Source organism: Staurois parvus, unplaced genomic scaffold, assembly GCF_062004578.1.
Source record: "Staurois parvus isolate SC_StPar_1 unplaced genomic scaffold, SC_StPar_1.0 ptg000354l, whole genome shotgun sequence".
In the NCBI taxonomy this organism is placed as follows: Eukaryota; Metazoa; Chordata; class Amphibia; order Anura; family Ranidae; genus Staurois; species Staurois parvus.
Genome location: NW_028318150.1, coordinates 7,586,715 through 7,604,027, shown reverse-complemented (window position 1 = coordinate 7,604,027; position 17,313 = coordinate 7,586,715). Strand labels below are relative to the sequence as shown.

At 41.9% G+C, this 17,313-nt stretch overlaps 1 protein-coding gene across 1 annotated transcript in view; it reads left to right on the top strand.

Moving 5' to 3' along the window:
• LOC149456626 (tyrosine-protein kinase Fer-like) overlaps positions 1–17,313 on the top strand; it is a gene marked incomplete at its 5' end in the record, with an annotated part of 188,293 nt that overhangs the window by 80,966 nt on the left and 90,014 nt on the right. Inside the window, one exon of the mRNA XM_089684752.1 lies at positions 2,667–2,790. Within this exon, the coding sequence (XP_089540878.1) occupies positions 2,667–2,790 (124 nt within the window). The remainder of the gene's footprint in view (positions 1–2,666; positions 2,791–17,313) is intronic.

Sequence of the window (17,313 nt, the reverse complement as noted above, 5' to 3'; positions counted from 1 at the left end):
CAGTGCGCAAGCCTAAGAATGTGACTGAACTGGAGGCCTTTGCCCATGAAGAATGGGCGAAGATACCCGTAGATCGCTGCAAGACACTTGTGTCAAGCTATGCTTCACGTTTAAAAGCTGTTATAACTGTAAAAGGATGCTGTACTAAGTACTAAGATTGAATGTCACTTGGGGGTTGAATAAAACTGATAATGCTGTGAGCACAGAAAAGACATTTGTGGTTATTTCATTATAACTGTTATGTTATATTTGTCTGACCTACAAGTGCCTCTTTAATGTAAATGTAAGCAAGATGACTGAATGATCAAAAGCAATGTCAAACTGGCCAAAACACTCAATTTCAGTGGGGGTTGAATAATTTTGGTCACAACTGTATATATATATATATCTAATAGAAGCGATCGTCAGGCAAAGCTGACAGGGGAGAGACCTGTGTGTAAACACAGGTCTCTATATAGGGATGTCAATCACCAGGCTACAGCCGGAGATTCCCCACTGGCACCCAGCGATCGTCAGGCAAAGCTGACAGGGGAGAGACCTGTGTGTAAACACAGGTCTCTCTCCTGCCAGCAAGATTATGCTGCTTTGTATATCTGCACAACAGAGAAATACAAAATAGCATATCTTCCTAGTAAAACCCCACAGAGCAGTGTAAAACAGCACACAGTTAACCCTTTGATCACCCCCGTTGTTAACCCCTTCCTGCCCAGTGTCATTAGTACAGTGTCAGTGCTTTTTATTAGTGCTGATCACTGAATTAGTGTCATTGGGATGTCAGTGGCAGTTAGTTCTCACCCAGTGTCAGAATGTCCCCCGCAGTCCCGCTATAAGACGCTGATCGCCGCTATTACTAGTATAAAAATAAATATAAAATACACTATATATACCGCCATTTGTAGATGCTATAACTTTCACGTAAACCAATTAATTTACATCTATTGGGTTTTTTTTTGGGGGGGGGGGGGGTTTTAGCAAAGACATGTAGCAGAATAGATTTTGGCCTAAATTTATGACAAAATTAGATTTTTACGTTTTTTTTTTTACTGGATATGTTTTATAGCAAAACATAAAAAATATATATTTTTCTAAATTGACTATCTTTTTTTGTTTATAGCGCATAAATTAAAAAATTTCTTGGGTTATCACATACCACTGAAAGAAAGCTCTATTTGTGGGAAAAAGGACATACATTACATGTATGTACAGCATTGCATGATTGTGCAATTGTCCGTTAAAGTAATGCAGCACCATAGCACAAAAAATGCCCTGGTCAGGAAGGGGGGTAAAGCCTCTGGAGGGCAAGTGGTTAAGGAGCCGGCAAATAAAATTTACAGAAACAAACAGCATAGGGTCCCTTTGAGTCTGGCATGGATTGTAAGGGGAACCCAAAGCTTAAAAAAAAAAGTTGTGAGGTCCCCTCCAAATCCATGCCAGACTAGACTTTTAGGTTGATGACTGATCGTTTTTGAAGGACACAGTGGCTGCCCGCTCCTTAACAACCATGACAGTTACTGGTTGTTAAGGACATGGGCGGCCACCTGCTTCTTATCGCGGTATTTACTACTGTAAATAGGCCAGCTACCGCTGATGTTAAATTACCGCATGTTTTCACTACTAAAATACCACAGGACTTCATAAAATAACTCGTGCAGTATTTTAGTAGCGTTTTTTTTTTTTACTGATTTTTTTTTTTACATTTGAAAAATACTCTGATACAGTAGGATACGGCTTTGTGAATGGAGCCTATTTATCCCATGAAGCAGTTTGAAGACCCATGTTGTACTTAGTTTATTTTGTGCTTATGTAGAGCAATACAGTAGTGTGAGGAAAATCACAAGATTTTTGGTGTCATATACTAGACACAATGTTTAATTTTACATTGCACTTTGTTTTTAACTACCACACTTTTTAATTAATGGTCTTTAGGTCATTAAATATTAAAGGATAAGCTCACCTTTCCATAAAAAATAATAAATGCAGGCCATGCAAGTCTCCTGCACACTGCCAGTGTGTTTGCTTACTCGTACGTCCCCTACGGGCAAGGCAATCAATTAACTACCACAACGCTCCACAGCGCCTTCATAATGCATTGAGGACTACAAGCTGACAGCTGCTAAGGCTGTTGGGACTTTTAGTCCATTTATTCCCAGAACACTGAATCAATGATGTGGCCGTGTGAGTATTGCCCCGCATGTCTTTGCTGTTTTTGTAAATTGATAGGTAGTACGGGGAACTTCTCCCCATACTTCTGTCACAGGGAGGGGAAGGGGGGCAGTGGGCGGTGGCTGCAGGATCGTGAACATGTTACATGTTCCACCCTAAAAACAGGTAGAACATGTAACCTGTTCCCAAAGGTGAACTTATCCTTTGTTTTTGAAGTCAGAGTGATCTGTGGGCATGTCTTTAGAACAATTTGTATGGGTAGTAATTTGTAGGTTTTAGCAGTACACCAACTACAAAGTAGTTTATTTTTGAGAACTCATCAAGGACAGTTTGGAATAGTTGCTTTTTAAAATGAGACACACATTTCAGGGTTATTTTATGAAGTTATTTTCTTGTCTTTAACTGTACTCTTTGCCTCTGTCAGTCTATTTAAGTTGCGAACTGTAAACTCATTAAAGTCCCATTTTTTTGGATTCTGACTGTCCATCTGTCTTTTTATCTAGGTGGTGATTTTCTGTCATTTTTAAGGAAGAAGAAGGATGACATGAAAACTAAACAATTAGTGAAATTTGCATTGGATGCTGCTTCTGGCATGGCATACTTGGAGTCTAAAAATTGTATTCACAGGTAGAAACACTTTAATAAAACTGTGTGTGCATATACACTGTATGTGTGTGTGTGTGTGTGTGTATATGTATTTATTTATTTATTGCAAAATCAAATTTCGTCCACTGGTTACAGCAGTGGCTTAAACTCAGTGCTGTTTTAAATCCTTGGTTTTACATAATTTTATTTAAATTACTGTTTAGTTTAAATGTTTAAAGGATATCTCTGGGCAAATTTATAAAGCATCCCTTCAGTTCTTATAACACTTTTGGGTTCCTTCAAGATCTGCTTAAAACTTTACAGGAAAACATTTAGGTACTCCCTTATACAGTGTGTGCATAAGAGATTGTTCAGCTTCAGTTGTTGCTAACTTGAATGCTTTTGGTCAGCGTGTGTCAAAATTTAAAAAAGCAGCTTTGACTGCAGTACCCACTCTTTCTCCACTGCTTTCCCCACAGACATCATGGTTGAAAGCATGGGTGTCAATAATGGTTACAGATGCAGTTGCCAAAACTTGGTCACAGTCAGTTCATGAAACTCATAGCAGTATGTCTACAGATTCATGTAAAATCATTAAAGTGATTATAAAGGCTTATTTTTATTTTTATTTTTAAAATAACAAACATGTCTATACTTACCTGTTGTGTGCAGTGGATTTGCACAGAGCAGCCCTGATCCTCCTCTTCTTAGGTCCCCTCCCCCCACGCTCCTGGCCACTCCCTCATGTATTAAGGTAAAAAACCTTGAGCCTTTGAACTACTTTAAATCAAGCATTTTCCCCAGAGCTTACTTTTGGGTCTGATTGGTATGGGTCCTAGAGTTTTTTCTTTTTAAAAAACATTTCTACGTAAACAGAATAATGCGTTGGAAAAAAAAAGTATAAAAGCACCAATTAAGTTTGAGTTACAATTAAAAAAAAAAAAAAAATTTTTTTTTTTGGAACCCAGATAAATTAATTTTTTAAAATTACTTTTTAAAACACATGGTACAACTACACTAAAGAATACCATCTACCAAAACTGATTAGGTTATGTTGGCATTTGTTAGAGAAGCAACTGAACAAAGAATGGTTAACCCTGAAGAAGCTGCAGAGAAAACTGTATTCCAAGTGCTACACAAAACTGGCCATAATGAAAAAAAGAAAATAAAAAAATGGTATCTAATCTATAGCTTGCCTGAAAAATGTGATGGACTAAAGTTCTCAGGTCTGTAGAAATTTTTGGCTTTAACCACTTCCTGCCCGCTCACAATGTACTGCAAACGGGACGCAGCTACAGGCAGAGCGACGTACCAGTATGTTTCCCTGGCTGTACCAACATAAGGGGCGAACACCGTGGAGTGCGGATCCCGTTACATGTGATCATTATGCGATCACATGATCACAATGTTAGCAAAGCTGTTATGAATCTGATTCATAATAGCTTTGCTTCCCTTCCTAGTGAGCTGTGATTGGCCCACAGCTCTCATGGTACATGGGCCAATCGCAGCACCCTGTACCATGTGGTCAGCTGTAGTCATTCACAGATCAGTAGTATTTTGAACTGTTATGAACTTAACCCAATCATAACAGTTCAAAGCAAGCATTATAATAAAAAAAATGTTAAAATACAGTAAATAAAATATCGAGGATTTCTTTTTTGTCGCTACTTTCCGACCACTTGCCTGCAATGTGCAGGCAAACCGCACCTCTGGGCAAAACACCATACCCTTACATCACATTCTTTTTCCAGGTGTGAGCATGCATGTGTGCTCCCCCTGCTGCCCCCCTTTAGGTTCAGGGAGAGAAGAGAGAACACCACACTGTGTGTAAAAGCACTACATTTTACACACACGGTAGATTAGCACATTTAACCCTTTGATCACCTTACCACCCAGCCAGTGCCATTAGTACAGTGTTGGTATATAGAATTTTTCACTGATCACTGCATTTCTGATACTAGCAACATCAGATAGCGTCAGCTAGTGTGGGATCGTCCGAACACTATCGCACTCTCGCTATAGATCACTGATCACCCCTATTACTAGTATAGTGTTTGTGCGGATCAATTAATTGATCACGAACAGAACTAAACTAGTGTCCCCAAAACTGTAGTGTTAGCATGTTCAGTCCCGATTGCTGCCAGCACTGGTATTTAGCCCCTTCACTGTTTTTCACGGAAGAGTTGTTTCAATTGATTGTGGGCAAAGCAATTTATACACACAACCAAATTCAGCTCTTGCCAGACATTTTGCGTGGAAACCTATCACAGTTTCCGAATGTAAAACTTTTTGGGCCTAACCCTCAACGTGGGCATTACAAAGAATGAATTGCAGTAATATTGGTCCACAGACCTGATTGATCACCTGATTCTCTGCTGTTTCTCTGCAAGATAAACTGAACCAAATTCTGTAAATTATGTTGAAAAGCCTTTTTCGGTGTGCAAGAGACTTGAGGCTGAGGTCAAAGTCTGCCTGTTTTCACAAATAACACACAGCAAGGCTTTGCAGGAGGGGCTTAAAACCAAAAACCTCCGTTGTTTTTTTTTTCTTCTTAGACTGCCTTAGTCAAAGCCCAGCCTTCTTTTTTTCCTATTTTTTTTAAATAATTATTATTTATTTAAGTTTTCTGATACAAAAAAGAACATCTCATACATAAAAGAAGACGAAAGTACAAATCACAAGTACATCGATAATACATAAGTTCCCTTTGCAACACATTTCCCCTACCCTACCCTCCCACCCTCCTCATACTTCTGTCCACCCTCCTCATACCCCTGTCCACATCCTCTTACTTCCGTTTTATCCTCCCTCATGATTCTCTATCCATATCTATACCCCTCCTTCCTACATCCTTTTCTTTCTTTCGGGATCTTTTAGACTTCCTCTGATGTATTCCACCTAGAATACAACTAATTCCAGATACTTTTTAGATGTCTTAAAATTTAACCAACTACATGGTTTCCTAAATTTATCTAATGTATCCACCTCAATATGATATAACGCCTCTATCCTATAGATGTTTTCCACTCTGTTTATCTAATCTTATACTCTTGGTGGCTCTGGAACTTGCCAAAATTTGGGGATCAAACCCTTAGCCACACGGACTAAATAATACAGTACCCTATTCCTAAACAAGTTTATTAAAGGATCGGGTTTCTCCTAGATTGTAAGCTCTAACGAGCAGGTCCCTCTTTTTCTTCTTGTACCAAATTGTATTGTAACTGTAATGTCTATCTACATTTTATAAAGCGCTGCGCAAACTGTTGGTGCTATATTTATTTATTATAGGTACTTATATAGCGCCATCAATTTACGCAGCGCTTTATATACAGTCATGGCCGAAATTGTTGGCACCCTTGATATTTCTCCAGGAAATCATGTATTTCTCACGAAACGTATTGCATTAACACATGTTTTGCTATACACATGTTTATTCCCTTTGTGTGTATTGGGACAAAACAAAAAAAGGGAGGAAAGAAAGCAAATTCGACATAATGTCACACAAACCTCCAAAAATGGGCTGGACAAAAGTATTGGCACCCTTTCACAACTGCGGATAAATAAGAATGTTACAAGCATGTGATGCTCCTGTAAACTCACCTGGGGCAAGTAACAGGTGTGGGCAATATAGAAATCACACCTGAAAGCAGATAAAAAGGAGAGACGTTCACTTAACCTTTGCATTGTGTGTCTGTCTGTGCCACACTAAGCATGGACAACAGAAAGAGGAGACGAGAACTGTCTGAGGACCTGAGAACCAAAATTGTGGCAAAATATCAACAATCTCAAGGTTACAAGTCCATCTCCAGAGAACTAGATTTGCCTTTGTCCACAGTGCGCAACATTATCAAGAAGTTTGCAACCCATGGCACTGTAGCTAATCTCCCTGGTCGTGGACGGATGAGGAAAATTGATGAAAGATTGCAACGCAGAATAGTCCGGATGGTGGATAAGCAGCCCCAAACATGTTCCAAAGACATTCAAGCTGTCCTGCAGGCTCAGGGAGCATCAGTGTCAGCGCGAACTATCCGTCGACATTTAAATGAAATGAAACGCTATGGCAGGAGACCCAGGAGGACCCCACTGCTGACACAGAGACATAAAAAAGCAAGACTACAGTTTGCCAAAATGTACTTGAGTAAGCCAAAAGCCTTCTGGGAAAACGTCTTGTGGACAGATGAGACCAAGATAGAGCTTTTCGGTAAAGCACATCATTCTACTGTTTACCGAAAACGGAATGAGGCCTACAAAGAACAAAACACAGTACCTACGGTAAAATATGGTGGAGGTTCAATGATGTTTTGGTGTTGTCTTGCTGCCTCTGGCACTGGGTGCCTTGACTGTGTGCAAGGCATCATGAAATCTGAGGATTACCAAAGGATTTTGGGTCGCACTGTAGGGCCCAGTGTCAGAAAGCTGGGTTTGCGTCCAAGATCCTGGGTCTTCCAGCAGGACAATGACCCCAAACATACGTCAAAAAGCACTCAGAAATGGATGGCAAAGAAGCGCTGGAGAGTTCTGAAGTGGCCAGCAATGAGCCCAGATCTAAATCCCATTGAACACCTGTGGAGAGATCTTAAAATTGCTGTTGGGAAAAGGTGTCCTTCCAATAAGAGAGACCTGGAGCTGTTTGCAAAGGAAGAGTGGTCCAAAATTCCGGGTGAGAGGTGTCAGAAGCTTATTGATGGTTATAGGAAGCGACTGATTTCAGTTATGTTTTCCAAAGGGTGTGCAACCAAATATTAAGTTAAGGGTGCCAATACTTTTGTCCAGCCCATTTTTGGGGTTTTGTGTGACATTATGTCATATTTGCTTTTCTGCCTCTGTTTTATATTTGTTCCAATACATACAAAGGGAATAAACATGTGTATAGCAAAACATGTGTTAATGCAATACCTTTTTTGTGTGAAATACTTGATTTTCAGGAAAAATATCAAGGGTGCCAACAATTTCGGCCATGACTGTATATATATATATTGTACATTCACATCAGTCCCTAACCCTCAAGGGGTGTACAATCTAAAGGCCCTAACTTACATTCAAACAAGAGATACCTGTGCTCAAATCCCAAAAGCTAGTGCATGCATTTATCCATCAGGTGCTAAAGGGGTTTAACCACATATTAGCACTCTGCACACTGGTATATACCCTTTCAAGCAGACTATGCAATAAATAGGGATATTTAGTTCACACATATTGCAATACATGCTTAAGCTGGTCAACTGCGTCAAAGTATTCCCTCTATGGCCAGTCCTACTCTGCTCTGCCTACGCAAGTGCTACTGTGGACACAATGCTAGCATAGGGGCAAAGACACAATGGGGGAGAGCTACAAGGTTCAGGTCTGGCTACTGACCCAACAATACAACAAACAAGAGATACCTGTGCTCAAGTTGGCCAGCTTAAGCATGTATTGCAATATGTGTGAACTAAATATCCCTATTTATTGCATAGTCTGCTTGAAAGGGTATATACCAGTGTGCAGAGGGTCCTTCAGAATTTCTAACTTACATTCATACACCTACTAGGGACAATTTAGACAGGATCCAATTAACCTACCAGCATGTCTTTGGAGTGTGGGAAATTGATGGGCAATCCTTACATTCCTAACACATTATCCAGGTCATATTCGTATAGATATCCAGCATGATATTTTTCCCCATTGAGCTCTGATGCGTTTTCAAAGTGTTCCTTTAATTCTTTTGAGCAGTGTATGAGCGCACACTTGAGGTCCTTGTAATACCCCTTCAGTAGTAGTCACATAGGTGTCGAACACTGAACTTGCATCAAAGTTATCAGGCTGCACTGCTAAATATATCTGTGTACATCCCAGGAAACTGGCATTCCCAGGGATTGGGTTGGCTTTAAGACCCCAGATCTCTCCTTTACCCTGGAAAGTATGAGATTTAAAAAAAAAACCAAAACACTCCCACCGCATGTAGAAGCAATCCTGTGTCTAATTAGCTGCTGCAATGGCTTTCACATCAGAGGGAATCGCTAGTTGAAAATAAAGATACTAGGATGATGCCTGTAGCTACAGGCATCATCCTGGTATAACCACAGAGAGTCAAGAACAGCCACCTGGCGAGTAGTGGTTAAAGCCGCGCAGCCGCTGAGCTCATCATAGGTCCATAGCAAATAGTAAAAAGTCTGCTGAATTAATTGAAAGTAGTACTAAATGTTAGGCATTCTCAGCATTAAGGTAAAACACTCCCCAATGTTCACAAACTTCCCTGAACTTCTGATATGACATAAATGTGCTCTGCAATTCTTCATAGGTGTTAGCCCAGTTTACCAACCATAATTCAAAGATCAGGGATACACGGATTAGCTGCATTCTTCTCAGGCTTTATTTTACACTTCTCAGTCAAAACATCACATAGTGGTGTTCAACAGGACAAGGCAAGATTGATAGTAAAGTGTGAGAAGAGTGCAGCCAATCCGTGTATCCCTGATATTTTCTTTGAAATTCTGGGTTGTGGGTTTTACTCCCCCTCTGCTTCAAATGCACAGAGACACCAGGTATAGCACATGCCCCATTTGCTGTCAAGTACTCGCAGTGAGGAGGATAGAAATGGAAGTGGCTTGCTGCCAGAGCTATATGTCTCTGTGGGCACAGAGATTTGCTCACAGTATGTGCCCCTGTAAAGGAATGGAGGATTCATAGGACAGGAGCCAGGGAAAGGAGTGCTTAAAGACATGACATGACAACCACAAGCTGAAAAGAAAAAGACTTGTAAAAAGGCAAGTGCTTATGATCTTCAGCCTGTGTCACTATTTTACCCTTGCTGACAGCCGCCCCCCCAACTTCATCAGTGGAGATGATTTTTCATTAGTCTTACTCACACGCTCCACTGGATCAGCAAGTAGATGCTCCTCAGACAGACAAGGTTTGGGGTGCAGGTACTCCCTGGGCCGGTCGGTTCTCCACTCTTGGGAAATTGAGGTCTGTGTCCTTGTCCCCCCCCCCCCCCTGCTCTCCTCCTTGGTTGCCTGTATGTCCCCCTTGAGTGGTAGTGGTTTTGACAGTTGGTTAGTCCACCGCGGTGGCTATATTGCCTGGGAGATCACCTAGCCTCCTTCCCCCCTTCCATTGTTGTATGTGGACCCTGAGACTGGGGGGGTGCAAAGTGTCTGTGGTTTTCTGCACTTTTGAGCTCACCTTAATATCCTTTGCTTTGTAGGCGGCGGGTGCCTGGCAGCTCGTCTTCTGACATCCTGCCATGCACACACCTCGCAGTCAGGCAGCACACAAATGTAGGCTGTCGTTTCCGATCTACTGAGGAGGATATTGATTTAGGGCACTTGCCCTTTCCTGAGGTCACTTCTGTGCACGCAATTTGGATGTGCATAATGGTTCCCTTTTCATATATGAGCAGCGTTGTGATAGGCGAACTCCACCTTGTGACATCATGTCCGGTGGCTCCCACATCTGGACTGTAGTCTCTGGAGCAAAGTGGACAGCAGCACCCACCTTTTTTTTTTTTCCTCCAGGCATTTGTCCTTCAGCAGTATCTACTCCCACTGGTGTTCGGGCTCCTGGTTGGGGGCGGATGTGCATTGTTCTGCTTCCGTCTTGCAGTGGTGCAGGGTTCCCTACGGCCGGGCGGCTCTGGTGGTGATGTTATGTCTAGGATGTGGTGAGTAATGACTGCCTTCTCGATGTCCCCAGCCACCTTGCCTGCACACTTTTCCAGGTTTTCCTTGCAGTACTGTCCATTGTAGCAAGTGTTCATTGTATGCCCCCACTGTTCATGACGACTATTGTGGGGCACCTGGGCCGCAGGGGATAGGTATGAGAAATCTTGGCTCAACAAGGCCACTGTGATCCTGGTAGAGGAATTTTCCTTTTTTAGGTTCCTGTGGACTGCAAGGTGGAGTCAGTGGCATACTCTATGCTCTTTGCTGGGTCATCGTTACTGCCTGTGTTGGCCACAACAGTCCGCAGACACAGTGGGGACACACAGTGAGCACTTGCTGTATAGACTAACCGAGTGGGCCATGGTTCTGTGACAAGCCTTGACTTCTAGTCAGGTGCCTCAGGCGTATGTGGCACTGGTGAATCAGTAGGTCCAGGGATTAAAGAATATTTGTGATGCATCCCTTGTTGCAGCTCCGCTTTTCTCCAAACTCTTTGTTTCAGTGGTACCTGTGGCTGTTGGTCTGTTGACCAGACTTCCAAAAAGACCCTGGAGGATCTACCCTTCTTCCCCCAGACCAAAAATGGAAAGCACCTGCACTAGTAGCCCGGACCTGCCTTCATAGCGCATAAGCAGATCTTTCCTTTCCCTGTTTCCTCATCCAAGGGTTCCAAACCCTTCAAGTCTTCCACGGGTTGTTTCAAGCGTATCTGGCCTCAGAAGCCTTTCAAGCCCACAGATAAGTCTGCTTCATCATGATGTTTTGCACCCACCCTTTATCAAGGTGGAGGGGTCACCTTTGCCAATTTTTGTGGACTTCATTTTCAACAAGTGGGTCCTAAAAATCATTGTCTCTGGTTACAAAATAGTTTCGTTCTTTCCACTGGAAGTTTTTTTTTCTCTCCAGTCTATGGCTGTCGCGGGGATGCCTACAGGCCCTGTATGGGTTTGTCCAAGACCTGCTGCTTTGAGGAGCCTTTGTGCCGGATTCAGAGCCGTTTTGAAGAATTTACTCCAGTCTGCTCACAGTTACCAAGAAGGGCGGGGTTCTCCTTGTCCTGTGTGTGGGACATCAGCATTTCCTACGCAGTAATGCACATTATCAGTTTGTGGCACTCCCCTTTGGCCTGACCTCTGCTCTCTAGTTGTTTAACAAGGTCTTGGATCCAGTCCTTGCTTTGCTAAGACAGACAATGTGGGATTGCTGTGATCAGATATTTGGACGACTTGCTTCTACATGTGGAGTCTCGCTCGGCCCTGGCGGCCAGGGTGGAGGTCACCATATGTTTCCTACGGAACTTTGGTTGGATTTTGAATCTCAAGAAGCCTGCATTTTCTGGGTTATCTAGACTTGCTACTCAATATAGAGCAGTGTTTCTCCCATTGGACACACTCCAGAAGCTTCATTCTGCAGTCCAGAGACTCTTGTCCCACAAGCAGCCCCCACTGCAGTTTGCTTGTTGGTTCTGGGTCCAATGGTGGGTAGGTTCAAAGTGGTCCCGTTTGCGCAATTCCGTATGAGGGCACTTGTATGTTGACCACATTCTTGCCTTGAGCTCTATTCAGGGTCAAGTCTCTGCCCTTGCTATTTTTTTCCAGCATCCCTTTACAACGCATTCCTTGATTCACACTTTTCGGCAGGGATTTTGTCATGAAACACCCCCGTGCTCTCTCCATTGCCACTGTGGGACTTGCATTTGGTTTTATCGGTTCTTCAGAAGCCTCCTTTTGAGAGTATTCAGAATATCCCCTTGCTTACACACTCAGTAAGTTGCCTTCCTGGTCACTATAACTTCTGCTTGAGTTATGAAATTGAAAGCTTTTGTCCGGTAAGCCTCCCTCTCTGATTTTGGATAAGGTGGTCCTTCATCCATGTGCCATCTTTACTTCTGAAGGTGGATTTACATCTGAATGAGGACATTGTACTTCTTTGTCTTTGTTGTCTTTGTTTCCTTAGGCCTTTGCACCCTAAGGAGGTGGCCTTGCACTCTTTTGATGTGGTCTGAGTGATTCGCATGTATTATCTGTGACTGCAGCCTTCCAGAGTTCCAATTCGGTCATGGACGGTCTGAGGAAAGGCATGGCAGTTTCTTCTACCACTTATTCCGTTGGATTTGGCAGATGGTTGTTCAGGCATATGCCAGTAATGGGCGGGAACCCCGCTTTCTCATTACGTCACCCTCCACCAGGGCAGTTAGTGCCTCCTGGGCATTTTGACATCAGGTGTCTGTTTCTCAGGTTTACAAGGAAACGACATGGTCGTCTGTGCATACTTTTACTCAATTTTATGAGGTTGATGTGTTGCCATACTTGTTTTGGCCGCAAGGTTTTTCAGGATGCTGTTTGCAGTTCTCGCGAGCCCCTTTGGGGTGGTTCTTAGTGTGGGTATGATTGCTTGGGTGTTCTGTGGATTCTTTGCCACCCCTCATTGTCCCACTTCTTTGGAATGTCCCTGTTTGGTCAAGATTTTAGAAGAGAGGCTGTCCATGCAACCAGTCCAGTGCAGCTGCCTCTCTTAGCACAATGGCAGTTTCATACCCGCCCCCTCCTTCTACAGCGATACAAGGTTACAAGCCCTGTATTGTATGTGATGATGCATAGAGACCACCCAAAGGGCAGAGCTTTGGGGAGAAGGCAGCATTTCCAGCAGCAGTTCCTCTACCCCTAAAAATAACAAGCATTTATCTATTTTGCAGTGCTGGGGAATCCTACTGGAAGGGTATGTTTTTGGTCCAGTCTGGAGTTTTATGGGAAGGCAAACAGATCCTATGAATGTGTTTTCACCTGTGTTAAATTGTCAGGAGTTCATAAAACTTGATTTTTTTAGTAGTTATGGAGATGCTATCTAACTTATATGTGTGTTCATATTTCCGTACCATATGTGGCTGGTTTGTTTGCAGTTTAAGCTTAAATTGAGGTTTCTTTAACAGTATCAGCTCTGACACTCTTCTGCAACTCCTTTCAAAGAGTTTAGGGTTCCATGGTATTTGGAATGTTAATAGGCAAATGTTGTAATAAAGTCATTTAAAATATAGCAGCAAATAGTAATACACTGTGACCAATCCATATAAGATCTTTTCTCCAGAACCCAATTCTTCAGCAGGCCACTTCATGTTTATAGCACACAGGTGGTCATCCTTGTTTTTGTAAGTAAGGGAAGCATTTAACGTTTATTACAGCTGCTACGATAAGTATGATATTGTATCTGTAATTTAGGTTGCACCATTTTATTTTTAATCTGAACTTCCCTTAAGCCATCTTTCTGCTGTCTTTTCAGTTAAATGTGGTATAAGACATTTTTATAACAAATTTTCCAAATCAGACAGATTAATATTTTTTACAGGCAGTGCAAGAGACTGTACTGTGGTAAGTTTAATCAGTTGAACGCCACTGGCATTATTACTGATGATGAACTACCATTCAAGCACTGTTCATGTATTCTAGAGTTTTCTCAGGAGTGTGTTGTAATGTTGAAGCCATTCTACAAACACATTTATAAAGTAAGTAGTTTGCCCATCAGGAAGTCCTTGGTTAAAGCAACCAAGGGGCCTCTGTTTCTGTTGCTGGAACAAGGGAACTCATATTACCACAAAAGAGGATATGTCTATTCCAAGTGTGAATTAAGGCATGTTCTATGTAATTATTTTCTTATTTTTGGAAATGTAGGATTAAATAGAAATATGTAAATGATTAAAAAACATCTAAAGCTCAAACACATTTTCATTTTGTGTACAGTGCCCTGAAAATGTATTAGTACTCCTTGAAATTTTCCACATTTTGTCATGTTACAACCAAAAACGTAAATGCTCTTTATTGGGATTTTGTGTAACAGACCAACACAAAGTGGCACATAATTGTGAAGTGGAAGGATAATGATAAATGGTTTTCAAAATTTTTTGCAAATAAATATCTTAAAAGCGTGGCATGCAGTTTACAGCTCCCCTGAGTCAATACTTTGTAGAACCACCTATTGCTGCAATTACAGCTGCAAGTCTTTTTGGGGATGTCTCCATAAGCTTTGCACATCTAGAGAGTGAAATTTTTACCCATTCTTCTTTGCAAAATAGTTCAAGCTCTGTCAGATTGGATGGAGAGTACTTGTGAACAGCAATATTCAAGTCTTGCTACAGATTCTCAATTGGATTTAGGTCTAGACTTTGATTGGGCCATTCTGACACATGAATATGCTTTGATCTAAACCATTCCATTGTAATTCTGGCTGTATGTTTAGGATCATTGCCCTGCTGAAAGGTGAACCTCCGCCCCAGTCTCAAGCCTTTTGCAGGCTAACAGGTTTTCTTTTAAGATTGCCCTCTATTTGGCTCCATCCATCTTCCCATCAACTCTGACCAGCTTTCCTGTCCTTGCTGAAGAAAAGCATCCCCACAACATGATGTTGCCACCGCCATGTTTTGCGGTGGGGATGGTGTGTTCAGGGTCATTTGCAGTGTTAGTTTTTATTTATTTATTACAGGTACTTATATAGCGCCGTCAATTTACGCAGCACTTTACATATAAATTGTACATTCACATCAGTCCCTAACCCTCAAGGGGTGTACAATCTAATTCACATTCATACATACACATACTACGGCCAATTTAAACAAGCCAATTCACCTACCAGCATGTCTTTGGAGTGTGAGAAGAAACCGGAGTACCCAGAGGAAACCCACGCAGACACAGGAAGAACATGCAAACTCCAGGCAGGTGGTGCTGTGGGTTTTCCACCACACGTAGCATTTTGGTTTTAGTCCAAAATGTTACATTTTGGTCTCATCTGACCAGAGCATCTGTTTCCCATGTTTGCAGTTTGCGAGAAGCCCTTTGGGAGATACAGCAAACGGGACTTATGGCTTTCTCTTAAAGAAATGGCTTTCTTCTTGCCACTCTTCCATAAAGGCCAGATTTGTGGAGTGCATGACTAATAGTTGTCCTGTGGACATATTCTCCCACCTGAGCTGTGGATCTCTGCAACTTCTTCAGAGTTACCATGGGCCTCTTGGCTGCTTCTCTGATTAATGCTTTCCTTGCCTGGCTTGTCATTTTAGGTGGACGGCCATGTCTTGGTAGGTTTGCAGTTGTGCCATACTCTTCATTTTCGGTGATGGATTGAACAGTGCTCTGTGAGATGTTCAAAGCTTGGTTTATTTTTTTATAAACTAACTCTGCTTTAAATTTCTTCACAACTGTATCCCTGACCTGGCTGGTGTGTTCCTTGGCCTTCATGATGCTGTTTTTTCACTATTGTTCTCTAGCAAACCTCTGAGGGCTTCACAGAATAGCTGTATTTATACTGAGGTTAATTTACACACAGGTGGACTCTATTTACTAATTAGGTGACTTCTGAAGGCAATTGGTTCTACTAGATTTTAGTTAGGGGTATCGGAGTAAAGGGGGCTGAATACAAATGCGCGCCACACTTTTCAGATATTTATTTGTAAAAAAAATATTTGAAAACCATTTATCATTTTCCTTCCACTTCACAATTATGTGCCACTTTGTGTTGGTCTGTCACATAAAATCCCAATAAAATACATTTACATTTTTGGATATAACATGACAAAATGTGGAAACTTTCAAGCGGTATGAATATTTTTTCAAAGCACTGTAGAGTTTGGAAATATTAAAACCTCTGTCATGTTTTTATTACTCCCGCTGGGGAGATTTTACTGTTTCAATGTACTGATGGTTATTGTCGCTAGGATCAAAATTGGTGGAAAAACCCAAATCTCAAGTTTGTCACTAGAGCAGGAATGCAGTGAAAATCTTCCCAAGGGCGCTCCCTTTCTGGTGTAAGCTGTTTAAGTGGACATTTCCTCTTACTTTCTGTTTCTGAGAAACCGTATGTCCTTCCTAATAGGACACAGTGAAAAAAAATCTGACTGGCTAGTAACTACTGCCGACTGTATCCAAAACTAAAGGGTTGCCCTTTAGATATACTATGTTTATCTCCATTAGCAGTTTCTTCCTCTTATCAATATACCTTGTCTAGTTCTAGTGAACTTAACAGCAGTGTTTTTAATACTTTGGTAAATTATCAATCCATAAATCTGCTGCAGTGTACATGTGGCACATTTCCTTAAAGCTGTTTTGGGTTTTTTTGTGCTATTTTTTTTAACCCCCTGCAGTTTTACTGCAAACCAGGAGGCTGTAGTAGTCAGCAGTGTTCTATTTAGTTGGCAAGCATACCTGCAAGGTCAACTGTTGACAAAATAGTTTTTGCCATGTTTGGCTAGAGTAGGGAGGGGTTAGAAATACTTAAGTGTTTATTGCTGTCTGTGTTTGGTGGATATAAGCACAAGGGCAACAGTCCTGGGGTCTTCCCAGCTTATGATCAGCTAGAGGTGCAGTGTCTTGACACAGATAGCCCAGATCACTGTTCCCTAAGTCGCAGTCTCAGTCCTCAGCCTCTTCAGGAGTACACAGTCCGAATATCAGGCAGAATCAGCTGGTTCGACAGAAACCGTCCTACATTCGGCCCGTGTGTAGGGCAGCCTGTCCGACAGAAGCTGGACATTCATCTTGCTTTTGTCGAAGGGGTATGACCATAAAAGGTCTGCCGATCAGCTTTCTCAGCCAGTGGCTGAGAGCGCTGATTAGTGTCTTCTGGCAGTTCCCTTGTCAGGACACAATAGCACAGCGGGGGAGATCGCTGTACAAAAATCGCTTGTGTGCGGTTCTTCTCACAGCCCTCTGAGTTGAATGAAAAAAATAAACTGATAGTGTGCTTAACTCCTTCCTAGATTTTTTTCTAGGGAAGAATTCTCAACTACTATGACTCTGAGTGCAGCAATGACAGCTGACTCAGAATAATGGGGCTTCAGATTACCTAACTAAATTTGACAGAGAACTTCCTCAAGATAGTGGAGTCTGCCTGGAACTGCGAGGTGCAACCGAGGAGATCCAACAAAAACTGAAGGGGAGAA